Below are 17,901 nucleotides of genomic sequence, written 5' to 3'. Positions count from 1 at the left end.
GGTACATTACACAAACCAAACCAAACCTATTTTTCCTTTGACTCTCCAAGTTAATGATGTGACATTTTGAAAATGAGCCGTGCAGGGGGATCATGGAATTAAAGAGGAACTTGGGCTGAGAGGAGAGTTGCAGGTCTCTACTCTGACCTTCTGCTGGGCTTGCTCTGACCACTCCACTCCAGATCAGAGACTCCCCCAGATGAAGCTTTCACTCACGCTGGGAACATTCATCCCCAAATATCGAATTGGCATTTTCCCTGCTGCCACTGTGCACCTCTGGAGGAGTCAGGCTCTCCCTTTGCTCCAACCTCCCATTAAGGAGTTGAAATTAGCAATGAGATTCCCCATTAGCCTGCTTTTCTCCAAACTAATGAAACCCAGCTCCCCCAGCCCCTCCTCATACATCATCCAGCCCACTAAGCACAAACCACTTCTAATGAAGCAATATTTGTATACTAACAATAGGTATAATTTAATGAACTTAAATATTCTTACACAAGAAGAACTGCTCTAAAAATAAGACCTTTCAATAGAGCAAAATATGGCCAGGTTAATAATTTTGCTCTGGGTCCCAGAATGTTAATTTAGCAAGAAATAAATAACTCCCAGCCTTTCATCTTATCTTTCTGACAGATGTTTCCCCTATTAAAAGGGTGTTATAATTATTTTTGTCAGTGTTATAATTAAAATTGCTATGCAGCTGACATACAGTTTTTAATGGTTTCCCCTAGGATTATAGCAGATGTTGCCTTATTAGATCAGGGCTCTCCTGGAGTAAGAAATGTCATTGGCATAATCAAGACACTTCTTTAAGCTTCTCAAAGTAGACTGCCACAATTTTCCCAGTAACATTTGACCCTAAGGGATGAAATATATCCTACTTTTCTAAGGAGAGAGTTTTCTGAGGAGTTTGAAAGAAATACTAAAAAAAAAAATTCCAGTTTTTGCTACAGCCAGAAATAGCTGGAAAATACAGGAGAGAGCTCTGACAACTGCACCAGCAAGGCCAAAGAAACTGTGGCTTTTTTAATGGCAAAAATATTCACAGGCAAAGGTAGAGGATCAGCTGAAATCTGGTGAAGAGCTGAGAAGTAGCAGTTAGTGGGCTCCTATTATAAGAAAAGTTACAACCATATGACACAAGTGGTAATTTGAAATGGGAGTTAGTTTAAATAAAGCAAGGTGTAACAGCAAGCTTCAAGAACAGCTCTCTAAGTGCAATTTGGCGTTCACTGACAATCCAGGGAAGTCAAGAAGGAAGCAAGAAGAAAGGGTGGCTCCAATGCTCAGCCAGGCTGAGGAGCTGGGAAGGGCACTGGATCCCTTGTTTGAATGCACACAAAGTGTTTAATATCATCTATAAATCATTTGTAGGTGATTTGGCAAGAGAATCAGGCAAGTTAAGTGGTTCCAACCTAAGAAAAGCCACCCAGGCCCCTGCCTCTCTGTCCCTCAGGTCACTCCAACCCCTCAGGGGGGAACTCACTTTGACAAAATAAATTCAGCAGAAAAATAACTTTATATTTTGGTGTCACTGAGCTCCTTGCAACTTTCCAAGGGCCACCGAATTTTTTCCCAAGGTGTGAGGAACGCCAACTCTGTTTCACAGGCTGCGGCGTCAGGATCTGCGATTCACAGGCTGCAGCTTTTTTGCGTCGCATCCCGTTTATATTAAGAACTCCCCAAAATAATTGTGGAAGGTGCGATATGACATAATCACTGAAGTTGCACAGCACCAAGCGTCGCAGTTTTCTTCTGAAAATCGCGGAATCGGGTTGGAAAAGATCTCTTGAGAACATCGAGTCCAACTTTTGACAGACCACCTCTTTGTCAATTAAACCGTGGCACCGAGTGCCACGTCCCGTTGTTCCTTGAACACCTCCAGGGATGGTGACTCCACCAACTCCCTGGGCAGTTCTAATGTCTAATCAGCCTTTCTGTGAAGAAATTCTTCCTGATGTCCAAACAGACTATTTCTATTTGGAATTTTAGGGGTTAACTTTCCTAATCTTACCCGCCTCGACCAGAGACACTAATTAAAAAACAAGCATGGAAAACGTCCAGCACAAATTATCTCACGCATAACCAGGGGGGGAGGGGAGGAATAAAAAACAGCATTCGTCTCTCGCAACGACATAAAACTGCTTTCCCCCTCTTTTCCTCCCCGAGCCGCACTCCGCATCCCCCGGCGCCGGCGGAGCCGGGGCCGAGCGCGGCTGTGCCGGTACCAGCGACGACAACAAGCGGAGGGGCCGGGCTTGCGGGAGGCGGGTCCGGCCGCCTCCCCCCGCCCGCTGAAGAGCGCCTGCGAGGGCGGGCGGGTGGCACAGCGCGGAGCCGAGCGGAGCCGAGCGGAGCCAGCGCAGCTCCGTGGGCCATCCGCGCCCGGCCGGCAGCGCCCACGCACCGCGGGCACCCGCCTTCCTTCCCTGCCGCATCCCGCCCCTTCTGTGCCCCCCTCCTTTCGCCGGGACTCTCCGCCGGGATCAGCGCTGTTGTTGTTGGCCGGCGCGGCCGCATCGAGGATATTTTGGCTCGCGGAGAGGCAGCGGCGCCGCGTTCCCTTGGACGCCGCGTGTGGGGCCGGGGCTGCCGCCGGGGAGGGACCGCAGGAGCGGCGGAGCGCCGGGGGCCAGGTGAGGCGGGGGCGGCGGCGGGGAGGGAGCGGGGAGGAAAGGAGAAAAGGGGGGCGGCTCGTCGGAGCTCCGGGACCTCTCCACGCCGATGCGCCCCGACCCATCCGCGCTGGGGATTCTCCGCGGGGATGCCGAGCGCAGCCCCCAGCCGCCCCGATCAGCCTCCCCCGGCGGCGATGAGGGGTTGAGGAAAGCGGCCGGGGGCTCATCCCCCGGGGGATGCCGCGGCGAGGCGGCAGCGCGCCCCGGCGGGAAGGGGTTAATGGGCAGCGCGCTCTGGATTTGGTTAGGACTTTAAAGGGACTGGGCTGTGTGATCTCCTCACCGAAGTTTTTTTTTATGTGGGCGAAGCGTGTGTCATGTGTGTGAGAAGGCAGGCAGGCTCCCGGCGGGGCTCGGGGAGCTCAGGGGCTGCACGGGGCACGCGATTCTCTCCCACCCTCTTCCTGTGGAGGCTGTTTGTTCTCTGAAAAAACTGCCATATAGGAAAAAAAAAAAAAAAACCAACAATCAGGCACATTTCCCCCTTCCCGCTCTCCTCCCTCCCCCCACTAAAAAAAACCCCAAACCTAAAAAACAGCATTGGAGGTACATCAGATACATCGGGGACACCAGCGCGCTTCAGTTCTCCATGTGGATGCTGCCCAGCTGCGTCCAGCTGTGGGCAGGCACCTGGCTGTTGCTGAAAAGAAGGCAATCAGAATTCAGGAGTATTAGTTAATAAGTGCCTGATCCTGTTGACCCTGTTCTGGTTCACCCACTCAGCTATGCGGGGGTGTTGAGGAAGGTGTCCTGCCAGTTAAACCAATTATAGCTGGCAAGTCGCAGTCATCAGCATTAGTGGAGGAGTCGGAGGTGAGGCCCAGTCACACCGTGTTGGGCCCTAGTGGCTTTTCTGAACTTAAACCAGCAGCTTTCTAAGTCCAGCAGGAAGCCAGATTTAACCCTCTTGTGCCACGGAAACCCAAGTTGCCTTTCCAGCTCTGTTTCTATTGTGATATCTCTCTATGGGTTTCGTATCTCAGGGCTGGAAATTTGTGCTGCAGATGGGGAAAAAGCTGATGTGGGATGAGCCAAGGGTATAGAAATTCCTCTGCTTGAGATATTCGGTTGGAGGAAGAAAGCTGGAGTGTTGCAAAACATGCTGAGGATCTCCATGTGTTATTCAGCCAGAGCTCGGTGTCTCATTTTCCCAAAGCTTTCCTTCCAGGCAAGGCCACGGAGCAAACCCAGCGTGGAGAAGCAGGGGCTTGGGTTAATGAGCAATGCTGTGTAATCAACACTTGGTATAAACCTTTTGTCTTAGGGCCCTAAATATCTCTAAAGAAACAAAAAAAAACCAGGAAGGAGAGAATCCCAGCCCTTTTGGTGGATGGGGAAGTGCCTAACAGGATTTGTGGAGAGGTCAGATTTGCAGACAAAGTGCCAGGAATCTTATTTGTACTCCTAACCAGGGACCAGACCTAAACTTACAGAATATACGTATAAGATTTTCAAAATGCTCAAATCCTTGAGCCAGTTATCTCTGGACACCAGAGCAGAAATCAAAGGGAAAACAAAGGGTGTTAGAAATTTACTTTCTTAAAAGCCCAGCCAAATGCAAGGATAAACAGTTGTTTAAACTGTGGCAAATTTAATGAACAGATTAGGATGCTTGCTGAGTGAGACTCACGCTGTGTGAAATTCTTTGCTGCTCAATGAGATGTGTAATTTAGATCAAATATTTGTACGTGCTGTTTGAGGTAAAAAACATCATTCAGTAGATTGCACTTTTTGAGTAACATTAGTGAATATTCCTTTCAGAGTCAGTTGATTTATTTTATTTCAATTATAAGGCCCAGTGAAGGTGAAATAGGCCTTTCAGGTTAAGGACTCTTGCTATTTTTTTTTAACTTTATTTTTAAGCGATCAGCTATTTAAGAGGGTGAAGGGGTTCCTTGTGTTTGGCTGTTGGATGTTTTTATTCTCCTCTCTGTTTATAATGCACGGCTTTTGAATGTGTTGCCATTTTTAACTGGGCTGATTTTGCTAGATCTTAATTTACGATTTTTTTCCGAATTTTAAATTGCATTTTGTTTTTCTTTTTCCTTGTGTTAACATGGTGAGTGATAGATTTGGCTTGTAATAAGTGATAACAGTTTTGTGGAAATCTTGATAGTGTCCTCTGTGGCTATTTAAGTACGAGTGCATGTTTTCAGGCAATTGCTGTGGAGCAAGATAATTTAGCCCACTGCTGTGAAAAAAGGGAAGGAAAATTAAGAGTGTAGCTTGATAAGGTATCGTTCACTGACACCTGAATTGCAGCATCACGATAAACCTGAACAATGGCCATAAAACTGGCTTTATTCCTTATGTTTGATCTTACCAGTAGGTCAGTCAGAGGATCTGAATCTTATCACTCTTTTCCTTAAGTGATATACAGGAGAAAAGTTACACAGGCCTCACACAACTCTGTTCCTGGTAATAAAGGCAATATGATAAAGCTTTGACTTCAATGGCGTGAGCATACTGATAGTGGTCCCATTATCAGCCCTTTAAAAAGGGTATTTTACTGCATAAACCCCTTTTCAGTTAAAACTTAGGCCCTCTAAAGCTTTATAAATATGTTAATCCTGTGTTTAGAAGATGTGCAAGATAACATGGCTTGGAGTAAAGTAGTAAGGGCAGGAGGTTGGGGATGCTGGGAATTGGCTTAACTGATTATTCATGAAAGGGTGAATGCAGGAGGTGAAGGTGTATCACGGTGTCACTCTGTCACTCCTCTTCCTCTGAAAGCCAGAGTCTGAAGTGAATCATGGCCTGTGAGAGGGAATAGAGTAAGCAAAAATAACACAAAACTGATTACCTAAGATAATGGGTGAAAAGTTGGAAAATATCCCAGAGGGACAGGTACTCGGTGGGCAAGGGAATTCCTGTGAGCTTCTCAGACAGACACAAATTTTGTGAAAGCTTCTCCAGTTGAAAAACAAGCTGGAACTGCCCTGTGTGGTTGGGATGTCGGCAGTGAGAAGGAAAAGCTTTCCCTGTATCTCATTCCCAGAGCTGCTCCACACTCCGTGCTGGAGCAGTCAGATACATGTGTTAACATCTGCTTCCTCCTCCTGTGGCAGTGTTTTTAATGTGGCCCCTCTCGTTTTTCAGATGAGTGACTTTGGGATCAGGAACATGGATCAAGTAGCTCCCGTGTCAAACATGTACAGAGGAATGCTCAAGGTGAGTACCCTGGAGCTGTCAACTTCCAGACCCAGCTGGGGCATCTCCCAGCCAGTGCTTTTATTGTGTTCCTACGATGCTAGAACAGGAACTGGGTGAGCCAAGTGAACACAGGTTTAATTGCTCCTCTGTAGTCTTCTGCCAGAGTATTCCCACTGAGTTCCACAGAGATGTGAAAAGCAGAACTGAAATAGGAAAGGTGTAAATCTTGCACCCTCCACCCTCTTCCCCAACAAGGCTGCCTCTCTCCATTCCCTAAATCCTAAGAATTTCAAAGAGGTAGACAAGAACTGAGCTCAAATTTGGTGGTGTTGGTGGAACTCGTGCCAAAATAAAAGTTAAAGGATGAGGAACAGGGGTGGGTTTGTGTCTTTAACTTGATGAGACTGGCAGAGACCTGTTCTGATAGGACTGGTCAGGTTTGGTACCTTCCTGAACATTGTTTGGAATAAAAGTAGGTTATTCACTTACTACTTGCAGGTGTTATTAATGGAAGTCCAAGACATTGTAAAAACTCCAAATACTATTACATTTATTTTATCTTTAGGTAGACTGTGTCTGTTCTCTCGTTTTGAAAGGAATTTACAAACTGAGGTCAGCAGGCTGTGAAGACTCAGTCTTAAAGGGCTTCCCCTCACCCCATTCGTGCAAGTTCCTTTTTAATCCCAGTATCAATTTTTTACACAGCATTGATTAATGTAAACCAAATAAAGGTTAGGGAGACCCTTTCTGCTCTCATTAGCTTTGAGGAATGACCATGGTTTTAAGAATCAGTGAGGCTCTGGGATGCTGACTGCTCTGATGCTTTATCATAAAGGGTCCCCTCTTACCTTTTTTTCCTCCTCACAAAAATATCCAGGAGATCTCCCAGCTTAACATCTGTGTGCTCTTAGCACAGTGGTTGCTCTAAGCAGTTATTCAGTGTTCAGTTGTCATAGAATTAAGTCAGAGACTTGTATTCTGCTATGCTGTAGCTGTTCACATTCCATTTTATTTCATTCTGCAATAATTACGTGTATTGAAAAGCCAGATGAAGTAGTTGTATAACTGATAGGACAAGCAGAATTCGTTCTGCATTGTTTTTTTCCTCTTTTACTACTATTAAATCAAGAACGTGCTTACACAATAATTTTCTCCCTTTTGAAATATGAAACCAGCACGGTATGGATTTTACTCATTCACATGCCAAAGCATTTTTTCCAGTGACTCAGGATAAGGGTCAGCTATTTACTCAAAATGCAGGAGTTTCCAGATTGTGTTGAAAGAACTTGCCCTTTCTTTTAGGTGCTAGCAATGAGTCAGAGCTTTTATCTAGTAAAGTATAAGGAATCTTTTACCAGCAGATTTGGCAGCTGTTATTAACTTGTTTTATTCAGAGATGAGCCTTTCCCGGGGCTGACTTTGACTTGATTTGGGGAGTACCTGAACCAGAGGCCCACAGTTTATCCCTGCTGGCCAGGAGATTTCTGAACCCATTAAATGAGGCTTGATACTGTTTGTGGTGACATGAAAAGTTAGGGACTGTGAGGAATATTAATCCTAATTTGCTGTTCCAGGAATACAGTTTAGGTTGCTTTTGCATTGCATGTGAATGGTGCCCTGAAAAATCCTTGCCTTGTCCTCAGTTAAATCCACTCCTTTGGCACAAACTGGCAAATCAGTGTTTGCCTAAACCAAATAAGCATTTGTAAGTTGCCTTTGTCTCCAGCTCTCTGAAGGGCAGGAGCTGCCAGGAGCCAGCTGCAGCTTTCCAGAGCAATGTTCTATCCTCAGGTGCCTCTAAAAAAGATCTCAGTGGCAACTTTTATCCATCTTTGCCTCAAGATCTTGCAGATATTGTTTCCCTGTGACTAACAGGCAAGTTTCATAAGTTGCTTTTGAAATTATTTCACATTCCTTCTGCCCCCCAAAGACTAAAGTGGTTGGGGGGAATGTAGTAAACTCATACCAGTATTTCTGGCATACACAATTGGCACAAGTCAAGTTTGAAAGGAGTTAGGTTTTCAAAATATAACAATATTTCTTGAATGTCGTCAGTATATCAGTAGAATCCACTTTTATCTGGAACGTTTTTATCAGTCTTGTTTATCCTTTTCTGTAAAATGAAACTCGAAGTGTTTCACTGAGCATCTGAGCACTGGAAAGACTTCAAAATGTGGTTGCTGGCGAATTCAGTAAAGCAGAAGTAAAAGTTGCTGTAACATCCTTCCTCAAGTCCTGTAAAGCTGGTATAGCTTCAAGTGATGTGGTTCAGATGAGTTTTATCCTTTAGAAAATAAAAAAAAAGCATCATAAATCTACTGTAGGTTTTGCACTGGCAGTTTTCCCAAAACTTACTGATCTGCCATCAAATACTCATCAAGTGGATAATCAACTTTTAAAGGGTTAAGGAAATGAGGCTTTCTTTAAAAGGTACCTGGAAATAAATATGTATTTTATACACACATGCAGATTGTCTATTGTTAAAAGCCTCAATTACAGGAAAAAAACTAAGAATATCCTTATTTGGCTTTGCTGTGAGCTGCAGAACATCCCCCACCTCGCCCTTATCACTGGCTTTGCTCACGTACCAGAAGCTGTGCCCTCGTTGTGGTTATGTTTCAAAGCTGATTCAAGGTAGTGGTTGTGCACGATCTCCAGATCTAGGAAACCAAACCCAGACGCTTCCTAGCACTGGAGTTCACAGTTCTCCAGCGAAATGCTTACGTTGTTCTGTGTTTATTCTGGTGCTTTGCAGCGTCAGCCAGCGTTTGACACCTTTGACAGCTCCAACTCGCTTTTCGCTGGGTATTTTTTCTCACTCAATGAGGACCAAACGCTTCAGGAAGTGCCGACAGGATTTGACTCCACATCTTACGGTAACTCCTCACTTTGCTCCTCAGTCCCGTCAGCAGATCAGGAATTGGTGGGGTCTAACTAATGTTTCCTGGGTGTGCTTTTACAAGTGCATCGTGGATTTCCCTGGAAAGAAGTGGTTTAATACATAGGCATGTGTGTACGTGCTTGATTTTATTCATGTGAATTTCTTCGTGGGTAGTTGTTGTTTTCTGTACTGAAAAGCAATAGGAACTGGGATGCAGTAGCCGAATAGAGTGATTTTTCATGGAAGAAGCCTTAGTAGGCATTAAAGCAGAGATAAGAGTTTAAAAATCTTTAAAAAAAGGGTTTTGTGTATTTAAATTTGCAACATCTCGAACATAATTAAAGTGCAGGTATTCTGCAAGCTCCTTTTTTGATTCTGTGGTGTTAAATCAAAGAATGTTTTATTCCATACCTTAAAAAACAGGGTGGGGATGTTTAAAGATATTTTAATTTTTTTTTGTGTGTGTGTAGGACAGTACCCCACTGAGAGTGCCATACAAATCCTGGCCTAAAATCCCTGACAAAATGTAGATATTTTACCTGATGCTGCTTTTATCTCCCCTTAGGGGAAGGAAAAAAGCCTCCAGCCCTCAAACCCAGAAAACCACAGCTCCTTTGTTCTAATGTGATCCTAATCAGTCACCTGCTCTGGTCAGCAAAGCAAGGCCTTGCAGATATTAGGAAGGGTGTGGTAAAAACAGAAGTGAAGCACAAGTGGAGCCTGTAGATAGTCTGGGAGAGCAAGAAGAGCTGCACAGCTCTGAACTGACTTGGAGTCTGCCAAGGGCAGCCTGGGATAGTGGAAGGTGTCCCTGCCCATGGCAGGGGTGGGACTGGATGATGGAACTTTAAGGTCCCTTCCAGCCCAAAGCATTCAGTGACATCATTCTGTGATAAAATGAGGCATCTTCTGATGAAAACTGACGAAGAAGAAAAACGGAGTGGGAGCCAAATTCATCCTTAAAATAGAATCTGCTAGTAAAATTGAAAGTCAGTGAGGCAGCTTAGTTATTTATACTGACGTGTAGTGGTGCCAGCTTTGTGGTTTGATGCATTATTCACCCCCAGCTTGTTACCAGTCACACTTGTTTGGTCCAGATGATGGGATAATCCTTTGCACCATGTCCTTGGGTGATGTGATAAGGTCTGAAATGCAGTGTTAAACAGTGCAAGCTGGCTCTTCGTAAGCCTGCTGTCAGTTACTTAGCTCTCAAATAAAATGAAGATTGTCTAGAGTTGCGAAGAAGTCTGGGGGCAAATTGTAGGTGGTAAAATAGGAAGAAGCAGTCTCATTTCCCTTAAAAAAAAAAAAAAAAGTAACAGTGAAGTTTCCCTGCAACAAAGGCACTTTATATAACTACTGAGAGTAAGATCTATGCATGGAAAGCTGCAAAGCTCTTAATTAGCGATGCAATCTTATCAAAGGAGTAGCACAGAGATTTTAGAGCATGGTGATCTCTGGTTTTAAAACACCAACTTTCTACTTTCTAGCATCTTTTTTTTTTTTTTAATTCTTCAGATAGCAAAAGCCAGTCGCTCCTTTCAGTGGCCTGAAGTTAATGTGTCTTCTTCCTCCCCTCCACCCCTATTCTTTTCTTGCAGAGTCGAACAACTGTGAATTGCCTCTGTTAACCCCGTGCAGCAAGGCTGTGATGAGTCAGGCCCTGAAAGATACTTTCAGTGGTTTCACAAAGGAACAGTGTCGGCTGGGTATCCCAAATAGTAAGTGTTTGCTATTTATAAGCTCTTTTTTTTTTTTTTTCTTTTTTTTTTTAATGCTAAGGAGGAGGCTGAATAGCAGCTCTTTGAAAAGGAAAGAATGATGTCAGTAGGAAATACAAGAATGGATCCTATGTGAATCTGGCACAGCTTGCCTTGGAAAGGCCAGACTTGCTGGTGTTAAAAATGGGTGCATGGAGAGCTCATGCTTTGGCAGCCTGAGAGAGAATCAAGCAAGCTGAGTACATCTCTGGTTGCAAGTGAATGCAGAAAGAAAAGAGAGGACTGGGTTATTTTTTTTTTTTTTATTTAATTCAAGAATACATTCATTCTGAATTCATTCAGAACTAAATAACTTGGCTAAACAATTTTGGGGTTTTTTTTTAATTCACTGCTTTCTAAGGAAGATTCTTTTTTATCAAGGGCCAGGAGTTATCTCTAAATGTTGGATCCTTCCTGTCTTGCAGATCCCTGGCTGTGGACTGAACAGCAAGTTTGCCAGTGGCTTTCATGGGCTACCAATGAGTTCAGCTTGGCAAATGTGAACTTCCATCAGTTTCTTATGAGTGGCCAAGACTTGTGCAACCTGGGCAAGGAGCGTTTCCTGGAACTGGCACCTGACTATGTGGGTGATATTCTGTGGGAACACCTGGAACAGATGATAAAAGGTAGTTAGAGAGCCAGAAAGAGCTTTTGGTTTAGGGCTCTCCTAACAGAAACAGGAATGGCACTCGATTTCAACACTGGTTTCACTATGAAGGGCTTTTATTGCCTATGAAACTCGAAATGAACTTTAAAACCTGGTTAATAAAAGCATTATCAGCACTATCAGGACATCCTTGGTATGCAAAGCACAGATGCAGATAGCTGCAGACATTCTGTGTGCAGGCTGAGGACATTTGTGGGCAGGTTTTATTTGGGAAAATCACTGGAATAAATGAGATTGGGGTAAGTTACACCACTGTAAGTACCCCATAAATAAAACAGTTAACCCCAGAAATACAAAGTTAACCAACAGTTGGACCTTAAAGCACACTGCAATTATTGTTGGTTTTAAGTTTTATGTTAAAATTCAGTTGGTGTGATGGTTTAAAGCCTGTTGGAAGTTGGTTGGGTTTTTTGGTGTGATTTCTATCATGAGAGAGAATGCAATACAAATACAGTGTGATACTAAAATTTTTGTTAATGGTGACCCCAAAATACTCCCAAGAGTCAGAAGCTTTCCTTGGCATACAGGTTGGATCTTTAAAACCATAAACCCAAATTTTCTCTTTTTGTCCTCTCCCCAGACAGCCAAGAGAAAACACAGGATCAGTATGTGGAGAACTCTCACCTCACCTCAGTTCCTCACTGGGTCAATAATAATTCCTTAAGTAAGTATTTTTAAAAATGCATATTTTGCATCTCTCAGTTTATTCTAAGCATGTCACAGATGCCAGGGTAAAACCAAAAAGCACCAGAATAGTTACTGTGCTTGAGGAGAACGTTTCACTTCAGCTGCTCCAGCCTTCTTTCCTTGTATTGTTCAATTGTCACCTAATTTATATCGGAAATCTTTTGAAGAGCAAAGGCTTTGAGAAAATTAAATTTCCTCTTGCTATGCCAAACCTACATCTGTGGAGCAGAATGACCACTCCCATCTCTAGGAAACCGAGTCAAAAACTGGGGAGCAGCAAGAGTTATGTTTAGGCCTTTTTAAAGGCTCTGGAAGTGTGCTAGAGCTGCTGGAAGTATGTGGGATGCAGTGCTGGCTCCCTCGGATTGTTTGATTGATGTTGTGTTTTATTCTACCACAGTCAGGCTTCAGCTCAGCCTGATTACACTACTTAGTGATGAGAGCCTTGCTCAAAACCACTTAAACTTCCCTGTTTTTTTCTGTAGTTTCCTTGAAGAGCGAACAATGGGCGTTTGTGGCTGGCAGGTTGCAGAGGGGGATTTACAGAATCTGATTTGGTGTATTTAGTGTATTAGTTTGTTTAAGGGTCTCCAGGGAAAAATCATCTAATTCTTTCATTTCTTTTTTCAGCTGTTAATGTAGATCAGAATTCCTATGGAATGCAAATGCCTGGATACCCTAAAGCCCTCAGTTATCCCAAACCCAGTCTCCTGACTGACGTCTGTCAGACTTCCACAGCGCCGAATCTCCTCAACCCAGAACAAGAGTTCCCATTGTTCCCTAAAACCCAAGCAGATGCTGTTGGTGTGAACTACTGTGCAGTAAATCAAGATTTCCCAAGGAGTAATCTCAATTTGCTGATGGATAATGCTGGTGAGTCATTATCTGCATGATAAACACAGGGCCAGGGCCATACCCTGAATGTCTCTTGCTCCTTTACATGATTTACATGGACAGGCTGGATTGAGGGGGAGGAAAAAAAAAAAAAGCAACCCACCAACACTTTCTATTTTATTTCTTTTATTGTTTTATTTGATAAAGGCAAGCTGAGAGAACATGAATCCAGTGACAGTGGTGCTGAGAGCTATGAGAGCTCGGATTCCATGCTGCAGTCCTGGAACAGCCAATCTTCCCTGGTGGATTTGCAGCGTGTGCCATCCTACGAGAGCTTCGAGGATGACTGCAGCCAGTCCTTGTGTCTGAGCAAACCTACCATGTCCTTCAAAGACTACATTCAGGAACGGAGTGATCCTGTGGAGCAAGGGAAACCAGTTATACCAGCAGCCATCCTGGCTGGCTTTACTGGTGAGTAGTGAGGCAAAATGGTCACTCCTTTTTTTATGTAACATTAAGTGTGTGCCATGGTGGTGGAGACCACTAGTCACAAATAATTTTGATTTCATGTGTTACTAAAGAAAGTCCTCGTGGATTATTCACCCAAAGCAAGGAGCAGGCAGGCATGTCAGATCAAGTGAAAATCAAATGTGCTTTTTGATCTGTTTGAGAAAGAGGGGAGCTTGGACAAAATCTCCCAGATTTGAGAATTCCCACAGGTGTTGTGAAGGCCTTGTTGCTGTAGTCCTTGCTGAAATCGGTTTTTTCCTGTAGAACGTTTGCCAAGTCAAGGACTTCAGGACAAGCCCTGGAGCTGGAAATGCAGCTGTTGGGAGATGGGAGTGAGGGTTAAAGGATCCATATGAAGGGAAAGCCATAACTTGCTTCAAATCCTTTGTTTCCATGAAAAACTTGACTTCATTTTTACATAGGTGGGAGCAGATTTGTGCTATGGAGTAAAACTTAAGGTTTCTTTCTGATCTATAAAAAAGATAAATCAGATTAATTTTGAGGTCTGTGATACAAGTCTGATCATGTATGTTGGTTGTGGTTGGAGCTGGCAGGGGTATTAACTTGTAGTTTTTCTGTGTCTCCTCTTTCCCAACAGGCAGTGGACCTATCCAGCTGTGGCAATTCCTTCTGGAGTTACTGACTGACAAGTCCTGTCAGTCATTCATTAGCTGGACAGGAGATGGATGGGAATTCAAACTTGCTGACCCGGATGAGGTATGTGGCTAATTGGGGTGAAAACGAAGATTTGGGGTCTGGTCTGACATCTGTGGGCCCAGTCCTGGATATAGGTGTGTGTTTAGCTGCTCATCAAATATGGTAGTGCTGCTTTTGAAGTATTTTGGGAACTTCAGTCACTAAAAAGAAACAAAATGCCTTTTCATTTTCTGATGCCGTTTCCAGTAGGAAAATTACTGTATTAAGAGATGGGATGAAAAGTCCAGTGGAACTTTTTTATTAAAAAAAAAAAAAAAAAAAAAAGGAGGGGAGAGAAACCAGGAACTTCATAGCATTGAACTTCCAGTAAAGACTTGTCCCCTGCTGCCTGATAGCAAATCAGTGGTAAAATAGTGTTTCTTTGAGAGAGCAGATTGTACCAGAGCTCCGGGAGTTGGAACAACACTCTTAGGCACAGGATGGGATTGTTGGTGTTGCCCTGTGTAGGGCCAGGAGCTGGACTTGGAAGATCCCTGCTAAGATCATCAAATTCAGGGTATTCTGTGATTCTTGGGGTTGTCCTGTGCAGGGCCAGGAGTCGGACTGGTGGTGGAGTCACTGGAGGTGTTTAAGAAAAGAATGGATGTGGCTATGTCTGTGTGCTGTGGTCTGGTTGGCAGGGTGGTGTTGGGTCATATGTTGGGCTCGATCTTTTCTAACCTGGTTGACTCTGTGATCCTCGTGGGTCCCTTCCAGCTCAGGATATTCTGTTTCTTGGAGTTGTCCTGTGCAGGGCTAGGAATTAGATTTTGATGCCTGTGGGACACTGCCAACTTGGGATATTCTGCCATTTCTCCATAAACTTGACCTCCTTACGCATATTTTAGCCCATCCCCTACAAACTGGTGTCCTTTGCTGTCAGCCCCTTTCTCCTGAAGCTGCTGTTGAAGTCCCTTGTGGGTTTAGTCACCAACTCCTCTCTCACGAGGTTGGGACATGCAAAGCAAATAAAATGCTCTGGCCGAGAAAGTGGCTGAAATAAAACCCAAGAAGAACATGAGCTGGCACAAACCCCTTTTGCTTTTGCTTTCTGGCAGGTGGCACGGAGGTGGGGGAGGAGGAAGAACAAGCCCAAGATGAACTACGAGAAGCTGAGCCGGGGCCTGCGCTACTACTACGACAAGAACATCATCCACAAGACGTCGGGGAAGCGCTACGTGTACCGCTTCGTGTGCGACCTGCACAACCTGCTGGGCTACACCCCCGAGGAGCTGCACGCCATGCTGGGCGTGCAGCCCGACACCGAGGACTGATCCCGGCCCCGCGAGCCGCCGGCTGGAATCACGCGTGGGGACAATGCCCGGGAGCCGTCGCAGCCGGGCCCGCCGCGCGCGGGGGGGAGGCTGCCGGCAAAGCAGCGCCTTCACCCATTTTGTAACCGCGGAGAGCTGGATGGAAGCGGCCCGGTGTGGTCGGTGGGGCTCTGTGGGAGCGGGCACAGCCCTGGCTCTGGCGTGGAGACGCGGGAATGCTCCTGGGGTCAGCATTTCAGCTGCCTGTCCTGCCCTACGAAGCGTTTACTGCCGTGTGAGGATGGGTTGGCTTTGAAACCAAAGGTTGGCTGGGAGAAAGCAGCGATGCAGCAGAACTCTTGCTCGGATGTTTTTGAAGCACCGCTGTCCTCGCTTACATCTTGTATCATGCAGTTTATTTAAAAACAAACAAACTAATTTATTTTAAATGAGCGGTAAGGAGACTGGTATTAGTTTTGTTTTAAAGCACGTTTTATTGTTGTTGTTATTGTTACTACTCCAGAAATGTGCTGCATAGGTACATAAACACTCTTGTGTCCAAAACCAGATGTAGCAACTGTTAACAAAAAACCCCCACCCTTTAAAAGAAGGGAAGGAAAATCATACCATTTCAATATTCAGTTTGTATATATTCTGTGATTCCTTTGGAAACTCTGATGTTCCTATTTAACAGATACTGTATAGTGTAAATTAAACTAATTGTATGTGTGTTTTGAAATAGGATGAATGTAAACTTATCAAATGTGGGGCTTTTTTTTTTTTTTTCATGTTTGTCTAGGATATACAACCTTCTGCAAATATTTAATTGGCCTGAGAGACAGCAGAAGTTTTATGCTCAGTGTGCATGCATTTGGGGGGGCAGGGAGGGAGGCCGGGCCCAGGATTTTGCCAAGACTGAAGCTGGCAATTCTTTGTGCATTTTGGCATTTTTACAGGAAACGAATGTTGTATTCTGGGACATGAAAGGGCCTGTTTGTGGTTTCTTCTGTAACTGAAAAATGAAAATATTAGTATAGGTAAAATTACCTTCTTTTCTTTATAAATGGCATATGTTTTTCAACTTCTATGCATGTACTTTTAAAAAAAAAATTTATATACAAGCCTTATTTTTTCAGTTCACTTGTCTCTTCCTGCAGTTTATTCTGTATGATTAAAATACGAATTCTATTTTTGGAAATAACTGTGACTCCTTTTCAAAGATCAGGAGGGTTTTATGTAGCAGCTATTTTTACTGCAAAAAAAAAAAAAAAAAAGGAAAAAAATCACTGGAAAAATGTACTTTGTAAGAAAGCTTTATTTTTTATCTGAGCTTGATGTACAGTTACATGTGTTGTACAGTGTGAGAGGTTTAAAAATATGAGTCTCCATTAAAACCTCTTGTAAAGAAAATGTTGTGTGTGCTTTTTGATTTGGAAGGTTTCAGAGGAGTTCCTTTTGTGTTTGTTTGTTTGTTCAACCCTTGTCCATCCTGCTACCACCACCCTCAACAGCTGCAGGATGAAAAAAATAACCCAAAAAGAAAATAACCAGCCAGGCTTAGGGCTGATTGGAGAAAACAGTGCAAGAATGCACAGGCTGATGGGCTTGAGCTGAGCTAGATGGATGCCACCACTCTCTTTTTGGATATAAATTCAAGTTAACACCTTTGTGTTGTGCCTCTGAAAGAAAACTGGCAGTTCTGTGGTGTGAAAGGCTGTGTAAAGTGACGGGGGAAGATATGGAAGAACAGAGGTGGGAAGACAATTTTGGCTTGAACTGTTCCTGTCCTGTACAAAGGAACCCTGCTGTCTCCATCCTTTTCTTCATCCCTCCACCTTCCAGAGAAGCAGGAAATATGGAAAACTTTGCACATTTTTAAAAAGTAAAAACCACAGATACTAAATTATGACGCCCCTAAGCCTCTTGATCTTTCTACCAAACTGTCTTGGTGCTGGTTTTGGTGTAGTCACCATGTGAAAAAGCATGGGCTTTTGGGGTTTTTTGGTGAATGTGCCTTTCTAATCAGGAGGAGTTGGAAGGGTAGGCATGTGGCTTGCAGCATGGCCCTGGTCTTCCCCAGACAGTTGCAGACTTATTTTTCCTTGTCCTTCAGCCTTACTTTTCCTTGTCCCTGTGAAAGAAGAGAATCATAGAATGGTTTGGGTTGGAAGGGACCTTAAAGGTCATCCACTTCCATCCCCCTGCCACGGACAGGGGTAGTGCTACATAGTGCCTGTGATCCTGAGGCAGTTACTTATTTTGCATGAAAATAAAGTATGGGCTGTCATGGTGAATGTGGGATTTTTTTTTTCCCTGAGTGTCTTTTCTCACACCATGGCTGCAGAGCGCTAATTGTCCTCTTGTCACCCAAAGACACCTCTCTACCTGTACAAGTCTTGCAGCCTCTTTTTCCTGAACACAGAACTGTTTTCTTCATTTAGACTGAAAACTTGGTTGTCTTTTGCGTGGGTGATCAGAGATGGCTCCAAATGAGAGGCTAAAAGAAACTTGTTTATTTTCCTCCCCCAGCACAAAAGAGAAATTTCATGGTAGTAGAAGTACCCTGATCCATGCAACCCACACTATTGTGTCTTCCAGAAGTAAAAAAGTTCCAGCAAAAGCACTGGAAGGGGCTGCCCAGGGAGGTTTGGAATGCCCATCCCTGGAGGTGTCCCAGGAAGGGCTGGAGGTGGCACTCAGTGCCCTGGGCTGGGGACAAGGTGGGCATCGGGCACAGCTTGGACTTGATGATTTTGGAGATCTTTTCCAACCTCGGTGATTC

General features: G+C 44.2%; 1 protein-coding gene across 1 annotated transcript; it reads left to right on the top strand.

Annotated features, from left to right (window-relative positions):
* Positions 1 to 2,323: 2,323 nt before the first annotated feature.
* ETS2 (ETS proto-oncogene 2, transcription factor) lies at positions 2,324 to 16,529 on the top strand. The gene is made up of 10 exons (XM_048290904.1): positions 2,324 to 2,636; positions 5,778 to 5,849; positions 8,587 to 8,707; positions 10,314 to 10,433; positions 10,898 to 11,098; positions 11,720 to 11,803; positions 12,457 to 12,699; positions 12,868 to 13,131; positions 13,769 to 13,887; positions 14,925 to 16,529. Exons 2-10 carry the CDS (start codon positions 5,778 to 5,780, stop codon positions 15,138 to 15,140), a joined length of 1,440 nt encoding a protein of 479 aa, XP_048146861.1. The 5' UTR covers positions 2,324 to 2,636; the 3' UTR covers positions 15,141 to 16,529.
* The last annotated feature ends 1,372 nt before the right edge of the window (positions 16,530 to 17,901 follow it).

Source organism: Corvus hawaiiensis, chromosome 2, assembly GCF_020740725.1.
Source record: "Corvus hawaiiensis isolate bCorHaw1 chromosome 2, bCorHaw1.pri.cur, whole genome shotgun sequence".
Lineage (NCBI taxonomy): Eukaryota > Metazoa > Chordata > Aves > Passeriformes > Corvidae > Corvus > Corvus hawaiiensis.
This window is presented reverse-complemented; position numbering and strand designations above follow the sequence as displayed.

What these genes read in the sequence shown, in the direction of transcription:
- ETS2 (XM_048290904.1), top strand. Translation starts at nt 5,778, where the DNA reads ATGAGTGACTTTGGGATCAGGAACATGGATCAAGTAGCTCCCGTGTCA. An exon ending in TGTACAGAGGAATGCTCAAG is followed by an intron (nt 5,850 to 8,586) that starts GTGAGTACCCTG and finishes GGTGCTTTGCAG; the next exon opens with CGTCAGCCAGCGTTTGACAC. An exon ending in ATTTGACTCCACATCTTACG is followed by an intron (nt 8,708 to 10,313) that starts GTAACTCCTCAC and finishes CTTTTCTTGCAG; the next exon opens with AGTCGAACAACTGTGAATTG.